General features: G+C 35.0%; 1 protein-coding gene across 1 annotated transcript in view; it reads right to left on the bottom strand.

Moving 5' to 3' along the window:
- Positions 1-7,018: 7,018 nt before the first annotated feature.
- The window catches only part of LOC105558290, a 15,962-nt gene continuing 11,299 nt past the window's right edge, over positions 7,019-11,681 (bottom strand). The window contains exon 4 of the mRNA XM_012005880.1: positions 7,019-7,156. Coding sequence (XP_011861270.1) covers positions 7,019-7,156 — 138 coding nt within the window. The remainder of the gene's footprint in view (positions 7,157-11,681) is intronic.

Raw genomic sequence — 11,681 nt, 5'->3', positions numbered from 1 at the left:
CTATCTCTTTTTATGCAACTATATATTTCTTAAATTATCCACTTTACATACTTTTAATATTGTTTGCAAAACATCTATATAAAAAATGGTTAAGTATTCAATTCTTTAAAATGTGATATCAAAAATATCACTATTTTATGAAAAGCTTTTAGTAACGTTCACATTATTAAAAATTAAGTACTGAAACTTAAGAATAAAGGGTTACGTTTTTTTTAAGAATATTGAAAATATTTATTCATTATATTATATTATATTGTTTATTTGTTACACCCCTCTCTCTCTCTCTCTCTCTCTCTCTCTCTCTGCGTAACGAAATTACAATTAAAATATATTCGGAAAACTTTAAGATGCTATCTGCGCGTTTTACCTAAGAAACCTATCAGTGTGTATAAGACTTGCTCTATTTTTTTGTAGCTTTAACGTCATTAAATATATTATAATACTATCGCACATTATCGGCAACTGGCTATTGGCTTATGGTAATTTATTATTGATATATGCTAATGAGCCCATTGAAATGTATTTATTAATACAAAGCTATATATATGTATACACGGTTTTCATGAGTGCATTCTATATCTGTTCCTTTACTAAAAAATAATTGTGTATCCAAATTTGCGAAATAATATATTAATATAAATCTATAATTTAGCATCACATAAATTTAAACTTTGTGATGACGTCTCGTATTTAGCGAAATCTTTTATCTTTTATCTCCAACTTTGAATAATATTGATTAGTAAGAAATATAATACTTATATCATTTCTTACGTTTTTAGTTTTCAGTATAGTATTTCTTTTGCAAATAATCGCAAAATTACGAACGTTGCTTGCGTGTCTGAAATTAAGATTCCCAGAAACAATACTTTATTTTTCAATCGCTTATAATTTAGAAGATATTGTCTTCTTAATATCTTTGTTTCATTTTTTTTCCCTTTCTAAAAAAGAGATGTTACCAGCGCGAAGTCGTTAATATCGAACAGTTGAGGCCTCTTTTCCGCGATGTCGATTGGTTTTCTCGAAGCGCGGTGTGCTTCACTTCTCTTTTAGATTCATAGTGAATGAAGATTTGCAATTTAGAAATATATATTTGTATGCATCAACTATTGAAGTAAAATCTCTAATCTTAAAGTAATTAGAATTTAAGTAACAACGATTTTTGTTTCGAAACATTTTCTCGATTGAACAGAATTAATCGTTAATTTAATCAATACCAATAAGTCCGCAGAATGATACACAAAACGTAGTAACAGTCACTGAACAAAGTAATTAGAAATATTAGGTATAGCATTTTCAATTTCGTAGGCGGGACAGCGAATTCTCAACGTTTTTTTGTTGTTTTTCACTCGGCGCGGTGACGTACGATGTTTTTGCGTGCCATCGTGTACCTGAAGGTCGCCGCGCTATCATTCGCTCGCCGAACGTCGTGCCGGCAAGCAGTGGCGAGAGTCGCTCCGTGCGTGCTACTACTATTGCGTTATTGGTTTCCAAGACTCGATCGCGATGAATGCAGGGATAAAGCACTATTGATTTGCATACCTTTATCAGTAACAAGTAACGTTCCTTGATTAATCATTAAGTTTTTACAACTTGCAAAGAGAAACGAATTGTATATTGAGGCCACGGTTCTTTATCAACGTATACCTAGATATTTCACGAGATTAACTCATCTAAAATATGAATGTAAACGTGGTACTTTGTCGCGGTTACATCTCGTTTACGCACCGCGCTTTTAATTATCTGTCGATTTCGTGTAATCTGTTCCATTTTCGGGAAAAAAGAGAAATTTGTACGACTCCACTCTGTCGTTCTTCGCAACTCGAACGGGCGGGAAGTAAAGAAAGTCGCTTATTGCACGTCGTTACATTATTTCTTTGCCGCCGATTATGCTTCCGATGCTCGCGTTGCGTTTTATAGGTATCGCCAATTCGAAAGTGATTTATCCATTATCCTATTCTTCCGAATCAAAAATGCAAGTTGTTAGTTTGAGTAATTTGTATGACAGAAAGTCTTGGAAACCGATAACGCAAAAGTTAATAATATTTCGTGTGTTCGCGGTATTTCACATCGCGTACGGGAGTGCCGGAAATTTCGCGCGATCGATGTTTTTCGCGAGTGAGTGTAAGTGCAACAAGGAAATCTGAGAGGAGGAGGAGGAGGCCGAGGAGGCATTGGGCAACAGCGGAGGAATTGTAAGGTAAGTGTCTTACATTTTTATGTTATCTAATTGTTACTTGTGCAAAATAAAGCATCTGTTCTGTGTTTTTATCTTATTTATTCAAATGATTCGAACGAGAAGTCGAATAAGTATTAGAGACAAAACCAATGTATAAAATTTTTCGAATTTATATTTAAAAGGAAGACTTTCTCAGTATTTTATATAATTATCTTAATAATATCAAGCATATATTTAGTACAATAATTTCGATTTGACACAATTAGACTATACTAAACATATACATATTTGTATTTTTACAGTTTAACATACATGATGTACAACTCTGCGGTTGCGAATCGTATCAGTGAGTGATAAATTACTTTTTATTTTAAATTGACGTTGCGCATACAATTACTTCTTTGCATGTATAGAAATTCTTAAAAATATACAATGCTCAATTACAAAACTGCGCGCGCGAAGCGCGCGTTTGGTCATCTCTAGTAAAAATAAAAAATCCAAATTACTTGCTAGTAATAATCATAAGAAATGGCGCGAGAGTCAATTTTTAAAAATATAACATAACTTCTCACATTACCCACGGTTTTAATTTTTCTCACTGCAAACCTAAAGTGTTTCTATGAGAAAGTCGGTATACAAACTCTGCAAAATTAATATAAAATTGACAATAAAACTTTATACATTATAAAATAAAATTATTCGGTTTCAAACTCCCTAATGCATCCCTGATTATTTAAAGACGACGAAAGATAAAGTGCCAATACGGTTTTATATAAACAAATTTGCTTCTTTTAAAGTAGAAGCCAATAATCTATACAACTTTATATGCATACAAGTATCGAACTATGTCATTGCAATTTAAGTTTCCAAAGGAATCACACGCAGAGTTTGAGATCTTTGTTTCGCCTGACGAAAATTTGTTTCCAGATTTATTTATTTGAAAAAATCTTTGAAGAGAGAGAGAGAGAGAGGGGGAGAAAAGGAGAGATGAGTTTTTGGACTCGCAAGCCACGAGAAGATATTGCGTACGTGGTAACGGGAGCGTAAAAGCGACTGCAATTTATGCCAGCGGAGGGCGAAACTCTGTTTACAGCTCCCGCGCTCTGCGCAAAACAGCCACCGCTCGCGCGCTCGCGCGCTCTCTAAAAGTACGCCGGAGAGTAAATTGGGGGGACTGCGCTTAATTCCACACCGCGACACGTAAAAAGCGGCCGTTAAGCTGCCTGTCGCACACCCTCGAAACAATAGCGCGCCGGCTAATAATAAGGAGGCCGTGCAGCCCCTCGGCGAGACGAGTGGCAAGCGCGCGCGCGATAAATCGCCGAATGTTTATTGGACCGTCAAAGTTGTCCTCGCCTCGACGTTTCCCGCGCCGCTTCGGCATCGCGCTCGCGTTTATGCCCCGGTGTAATAATTCAGCGACACCATTATTGGCGCGCTACCATAAATTCGAATTACCCAGTACTGAGCGTATTAATAATTTCATGCGTGAGGCGCGCCGCCTCTCGTTGAGACCAACATCCTGGCACCCTCGTGAGAGAATAAATATAGTCTTCCTTCAATTACTTTGCCGATGCAAATGGCGCTTTTAGAAACTTTCGGAAAAAATCTATGCAAGTTGTGACATAAAATTAGGTACGTTGCAAATTCAAGAGGAGAGGAATTTATTGCGAGCGTTAAAAAGTTATGAATATTCTTATATTCTCTAGTGATTAGCTCGAATAAAATTTGAGGATCCTTCATCTCTTTTACCGACACAGTCAAATATTTTTGCGCTTGTAATTCTTTTTATCAGCTTTTATGTAAAAAATAATACCAGAATAAGTTCCGGACCGCATAGCAAAACATTTTCATACTTAAAACACTCAGTTCAGAAGTCAAATAAAAAAGATATTGATATTTGAGAGTTTCAATTCGTAGTTCTAACTAAATTTGAAATTGGGTTTATAAAATTCCAAAATTCTTCCACACGGTTAAAGTGCGCATAAAGACAAAACCAGGGACAGTCTTGCGTGATTGAGGTTAGCTAACCTCGATCATTTATACCGTGATATTTATCATTTCTCTTCTTTTAAAAACCTACAAGCGTAAAAACTATATTTGACTGCGTCGGTAAAAAAGATGGCTGAAGGATCCTCTTAAGGGGAGCCTAAGGCCGGCTGTTTTATCGACGTTTTGGCAAGGTTAGCAACTTACCGAAGATGAAGTAAAACCAAATGCTCAAAGTGCTAGAACGAGAACCGGATAAAACAGGATTTAAGTCTAATACATATGTAAAATTTAAACTAATAGTTTCAACTTTACTGAGATTGACCAAGTCGGATTGAAACGTTCAAACATTATATGTATTTAAGATTACTTTGAAAGATTTTGAAATTAATTAACATCTTGTATCAGCTCATTGGCTGTTAACTTATTCGTGCAATCTAGACTAGATGATTAAATTTATGTGACATTTGTGATTGATAGGTAAACTCTTGATAACATACTGCTGATTAAATCGAGAAGCCCGATGTGGAAAATGATGGAAATGTTTTTAGATTAATTCAATTTTCTTCTATTTCGCAACTTCTATTTCGTAGAATTTTTTATATACTCGTACGCTCATTCAATCTGCAAATTTTCCGGAATAATTGTCGTGCTTTTGTTTGCGAAACTTTTAAATCGTCAAAAGCTAACTTTCAATTTGCTTTTATATCAAAAATTTGTTTTATGATGAAACGAAAAATCGTGAAAATTTATATAATATTCTCCGTCAAAAAATATAATATCTAACTTTTCAAATATTTAATCAACAATCCCCTTCGAATTCAATAAAGATACGCGAAAAAATGATCACAACAATTTCACTTTTATCATTTTAAGTAGTGTTTAATTGTGCGAACAACTGTAAATATCTTTCCAAAAAACTTCCGTTAATTAACACTCTGAAAGTAAGGTAAACATTTTCTTATAAAGCTGCAGGACGCTATTCTTATTATGTTACATGCATTAACGAACAAATATTAAGTAAACAATCCAGTGATGTTAGAAATAAAACAATAATGTAACTTCATGAATATCTAATTTAAAACGGCGCATTAAATAATTACTACCAATCAATTACAACTAAAAATTTGCTACGAGACCAACGCACATTATTATTGTAACATCGAGTACGAAGGGAGGAAGGGGAGCGATGACTATGTTTTCGTGCAATTTTCTCAGTATGCAAATTGTAAGTTGTTCCTATGTCCTAAATTACAACTGGAATAGTGCAGCATTATTATCCTTATGGAACAACAACAAAGTCACGGTGATCTATTGTTGCAAAACGGGTGTAATGGTTTACGTGCTGCAAATGTGCCAGCGTTACATCTTACCCAAACTATGTTTCGACCGTTAGCACAGCTACGTTCGCAGTCGCCATAAATTAATGGTCTCAAGACAGCATGCAACAGATACGTGTACAAGTGCGACGCAAATGAAATACGTGTTTAGCTGAGATAACGCAATTAATATGTAAGGCACCTTAAACAATCAAAACGTTTCTACGTAGTCGTTTTCCCAAGTGTCATATGTAATTATAATGGCCGTCTAGAAAGATATTTTCATCTAATTAATACTGAAATTAATCATTAAATTAATAATTAACAATAAAATGTAAAATAGTCTCGCTCCTCATAAGATTGGAATATTCCTGAAGGAATAAACATTAAAAAGGAACTATTGGATTATGAAATAAAATTACATAGTTGCTGTTGTAAGTCTATAAAGATACAATTTCACTTGATTAATATTGAAATTAATCATTAAATTAATAATCAAATGGAAAATAGTCTCGCTCCTCATAAAATTGGAATAGCCCCGAAGGAATAAACATGAAAAAGGAACTATTGGATTATTAAGTAAAATTAAATAGTTGCTGTTGCGACCAATTTTATTATATTAGTGACTTTGCAATATTCACGAGAATTTTACAGACGCGGCTAGGTAAGTAATGTTTGGAACAGAGTATGAAAGAAATTGTTTTCTCCCAGGAAATTGAGAGGAAAAGTTTGCAATCTACAGGAAACCATAAAAAATTCCTAGACTTTACTTTACCATTACACAAAATTAAAAGATTTCCGAATCCAATGCAATGACACATCGATCTATCGCACAGTAGGATCGATATTACAGCGACAATCATATTTGTTATTAAAAAGATAATATTTTAATCTCGAGAGAAGAGAATACGAGTTTATTACGTAGTGATTTAATCTCAATATTGTTTTACACTTTTATTACACGTAATAAGTTTAAATAAGAGTCAAGAGTGCCTTCCGTCTTGTTATCAGAAATCCTCTCCGAGAGGGTGGTTAATTTTTTATTTGGTCCTGTCGGACAATATACGAGGAGTCGCGCTACGTATCTCAGACGTATATATTCGCGCGCCAATCGAGAGTTATGCAATTCTTGTCTATATCGACCCGGAGGAGAATGGCAGTAAAGAAGGCGCAGGCATAGGAAGTGGGTTGTATAAATTGCAGGTGCGATGGTCGCCGCAACGCAACAAGTCCAAAGAAAAGCCGACGGCGTGGCACGTGTGCCAGCGCAGCGCACGGTGACGATCGGCGACGGCAGGGTGGAAAAAGAAGAAAGGGGTGGCGAACAGGAGCTGCAGCTCTCTGCGGCACGTGACTGGGAGCCGTCGACGGCGATGGGGCTAGGATTTATAGTTCCCTTAGGCATACTGCATCCCTCTCTCCTGGCCGCAAAGCTCGCAGTTTATGCGACGCCGACGTCGGATTGACATGCCTTCGCGTGTGCATGCATGCTTTTATCGATTATCCCCGACTCCCCCGACTTCCGTAGATATTGTTACCGCGTGATTTTCTGCAAAATTCGTATACGCGGCTCTCGCCCGGAATGAAATTTGTCCACGGGATTTGTCGTACTCGCGAGGAATGAGCTGAAGATTGTAGTTGTCAGTGGTTTCGTTCTTTGGTCACAGAGTTTCTAAAGAAAAAAACAGTTGAATTAAAAGTAAAATAATTTTTAAAAAGTAGCAATTTTTTGTGACCGAAGAACAAAGGTTAAATGTTATTCCCAGAAGTTATAAGCGGTGAAAAATTCACCCTTTTTTTATTAATCTCCTATTGCTTACACTGTGACATTCATGAAAGAGTTAACTTCGTTTGATTTTCAATGTTTCGAAGAAAAATTAAAATAGAATTTTTATTGAGAAAACTAAAAAAAGTTGATCAATCTTAAAACCGATAGTAAGAAATTAAAATGTTATTTCTGTGGAATGAATGCTTTCTATTAATGAAACCTTGATATACTCTTATTAGATTTCCATGATGTACCTCTTACTAGATTTCAACGAAATATCCTTTCCGTGTAGAGAAGAAAACAAAGATGGGTAATTAGCGTTTAATATTTTTAAGGTTTCACAACGTTAATCAAGCTAAGAGATATTCAAAAAGTCAAGGATCCTTCTTTACTCCATTCAACAATAACTAAACTTTGTTTTACAGGCCACTTGCAATGTCTCGAAACCCAAGTGAAAGAAAAAAATCATTTAAAAGTCAAGATGGCATGAACAAGTAATCACGTCTAAAAAATTAAGATGGTATTAACATAATTTGACTTATTTACGACAATATTTTGATTTTTCGGTGACTTTCACCGAAAGAAGCCAAATCGCATTTGCATGCGAAATGATTAAAATCTTGCGAATATTTTATAATTTACAAATCCATGAAAATATCTTGGAAACGTTAGTATCCTATTTTCCACTTACAAGATTGCACTTTATCGTACAAATCACATTCTTATCATAATATCATTTTCGTAAAAAAGAATACTTTGTATCTATTACTATCCATTATTATTGCTACGTTTACGTCCCACATTACGAGTATGAGATATCTAAATTTAAATTACCGTGAACCATGTCAAGCGGCATCTCAAAATTTCAAATTCATAATTTGATTAATTTCCACCTTTCATTTATTACGACACATTTCAGTTATTATGATCTCATTTTAACTTTATCACGACTTCTTGTTCTGCTCGGCAAGGCATCATGGAAAACGTTTCCCCTAAAAAAAAAACTCTCCGTGGCCCTTGATATGTCCAATTAAGGCTAACAATGAGATATTATTAATTCTCACGTGAAATCATTCGTGAATGAAGAGAGAATTCTCTCGCACTCTTTTTTCCCCTCCCACGGAACAGAAAATATTCATCCCGCACAGTCTCCGTGGCAGGTATCAGTTGGCGCATTGTGCGGATATTCCAATATCCCCCATAGATCTTCCGGAGCTAACGAGGTCGCCCGGGTCATCCGTGCTCGCTCCAGGGCGTCGATATCGAATTCCACGTGCCGCAGATCTCATTTGGTAAGGATGACGAACGTAGACCGCTAACTTTGCGTCGCTTCAACGCGGAATGATATTGCCGGCGACTCGGCTCGTTTGAATATAAAGTATATGTGACGAGATGATGTCTTCCGTTCTCCAAACGACGAGCGTTGCCCGTCGCGTCTCGTGCATCGTGTGATTATCTTTTCAAGTGTGTGTACACTGCAAAACATATCCGTTTTATGTACAAAGGACAATTATATTTCCGTTATATTTTATAACGGATATTCAATATTAAAACGGATTTCTCATATATGTCCGTTTGATTTAAACGGACGTTTATGAGACTGGTGGGATTCTTAATATGACACTTTATTCATTATATAAAATCCTTTATATAAGTAGACCGGTAATGTAAAGGATATTGTAAAGGATTTGGTCATATACATATATTTAAAGCGGATACGACCCATACAGCACAAATCTTGCAGTTACGTTGCAGCTACATTACAGCAATGTTGCAATGTTGTAGCAATGTTATTGCAATGTAACTGCAAGTTTTGTGCTGTACGGGGAGTCACGTGACCATTGCAACTGATTTTCTGTTGTCGCTCAATCTGTTGGAGTACCTATTTCAGTCGCCTCGGTTACTCGGCGGTTTTCGTCTCGATTACACAGTTCAATATTAAATTTAATATTTTTGTCACAAATTTTTGCGGAGCAACATGGAAATGGATAGACGCGATAACTATCGCGGTAAATGTACCGTGATAGTTGCCGCATGTGACTGCGGTAAATTAATGTTTGGTCTAACAAAATATTATCTTCCGGGTGAACAATTCTTTTTTACAATGTATTAGGGAAAAAATAAAAAATTTGCTAAATTTCCCTCCTATTTATACAGGACATTATTATTAGGACAATGTCCTGTATACGCAATTCCGCTTTAACTTCACGTTTACTTAAAGCGGAAAAAGAGTCACTTTTTTCCGTTATAATTTCGCGAAATTTAGAGTGGATATGTTTTGCAGTGTAGGACAACGAATTGAGAACATTGGAGATTAGCAGCAGCACTTAACAGTTACGTAACATCGATAGAAATGTACTATAACAATGCATGTATTTTAAATAATCAGGATTTTTCAGCATGTTATGCAATGTTGAAATGTTATATTAAATATCTAATAGGCTGAACTGATACGGTACACAGGCGAAAACTCGTCTTTTATTCGTCCTGTTTTGGCACTACTAGCTAATAATTTAAGGGGATCCTAAAGCCGTCTGTTTTATCGACATTCTTTGTTAGAAGTAATCTTTTAATTGGCTTTATAGAAATGCAAAACTCTTCTACGGAATTAAAGTACGCAGCAAAATCTAGACTATGCCGGTCGACTTTATATATATAAAAAACGAAAAAAATTAAAAAAATTTTTGTACACTCGACGACAATATTTACTTGATACAAGAATTCTACAATAAATATATACAAAATACTGTACTATTAGAACTAAGATAACAGTGTATTTCACATTTTCAAACCTTAACGTTTTTCATATGAAAATGTTCTACTATGCAGTCCACAATCCATTTAATAACAATGCACATTATGGTTATTGTGGCGCCATCTCTTGGACAAAGAGCGTTCCAATACTTGAGAAACACACGTATGATAATACGTGAACATTGCAATAGGTCTTCTTCTTTCACCTTTGTAATTTGAAGACAGTTGTTCGATCACCGTATTTAATTTTCAACCTTTTCTATTTTCTTTATTACAATTTTAGAAAAGGTAAGCTTACTTTGCAAGCGTTGAATTTATTTTTTTGATAGTTTTTTAGAAAAACTGCCGCAGGAAAAAAATTTCTTTTCGCAAGATACGTAACGTTTAAAAATTTTCGCGGGAAGTTTCGCTGCAATTTTCTTTTGTCCGAAGGTAATTTCAGTTTCGACGTCGAGGTTCGCCCGCACGGCGAATCCATTTCGGACGTAAATTTCGACCGACGCTTCGTATTAATTAATCGCACGTGGAGCCAGCGTTACCGAATCGCGCGACAGGGTGTTTCTGATTTATATCCCCCTTTGCCTCGCGCGTTCCGCTCATCCGCCTGACCAAATGCCGATATTGTCGAGCGAATAATGCCCATTAGAATTTATTCAATAGTTTAACTCACTCTGGAATCATTTGAATGATGCCATGAATCGATCGTGTTTCACAATCGACATGAGAATTTAAACCTCTTCGTATCATGCTTGAAATAGTGTAGCAGGAAAATCAAGAGACGCAACAGCATGCACTGTGGCCATCATTTAATCGGAATTTTAAGTGGCTCGACAAATTGTCTAATTACACTGATAGAAAAATATGTAGTATTTGAAACTATAATTGCATAGTAAAATAATTATAATCAGGAATATAATTTTTATACTAGTTATTACTATAATATTAGTAATAGCAACCATATACAGGGTGAGTCAGACCACCCGTACAGCCCCTTTATTTCGGAAATAGAACATTTTAGAAAAAAATGTTTCAGGCAAAAGTTATACGGTTTTAAAAGGGCTATATAATGAAAAAATAAATTTTCGAAACAATAAATTGTTTATGGTTATATGGAGGTCGCTGTCATTTTTTTAAATGGAACTCCCTATTGTTTATTATACTATCTTATTCTACTAAATAATATGAACAACTTTTGTCTGAAACTTTTTTTATTTGCCTAGTACTTTTTGAGATATTCAAGAGAAAAGTTATAACTTTTTACATGTTTTGCTTATAATATCAATAACTGTTTGTCGGAGGGAAAAGTAGTACAAGACTTTTTTACTTGATTTAGTCTGAGGAATATGCTATTGCAATGGTTTATGTATTGTAACACATAAAATTTACATACACAAAAATTTTCAATAATTGAAACACCATTGCAACAGCATATTCCTGAGACTAAATCAAGTAAAAAAGTCCTGTACTACTTTTCCCTCCGACAAACAGTTATCGAGATATTATAAGCTAAACATGTAAAAAGTTATAAATTTTGTCTTGAATGTCTCAAAAAGTATTAGGCAAATCAAAAAATGTTTCAGACAAAAGTTGTTTATACTAATTAGTAGAATAAAATAGTATAATAAATAATAGGAAGTTCCATTTAAAAAAATGACGGCAACCTCTAAATAACCAT

This window comes from Vollenhovia emeryi, unplaced genomic scaffold, assembly GCF_000949405.1.
Source record: "Vollenhovia emeryi isolate VEMERY1.0 unplaced genomic scaffold, V.emery_V1.0 DF939358.1, whole genome shotgun sequence".
In the NCBI taxonomy this organism is placed as follows: Eukaryota; Metazoa; Arthropoda; class Insecta; order Hymenoptera; family Formicidae; genus Vollenhovia; species Vollenhovia emeryi.
The sequence above is the reverse complement of the archived record's forward strand: the minus strand, read 5'-3'. Positions and strand labels throughout refer to the sequence as shown.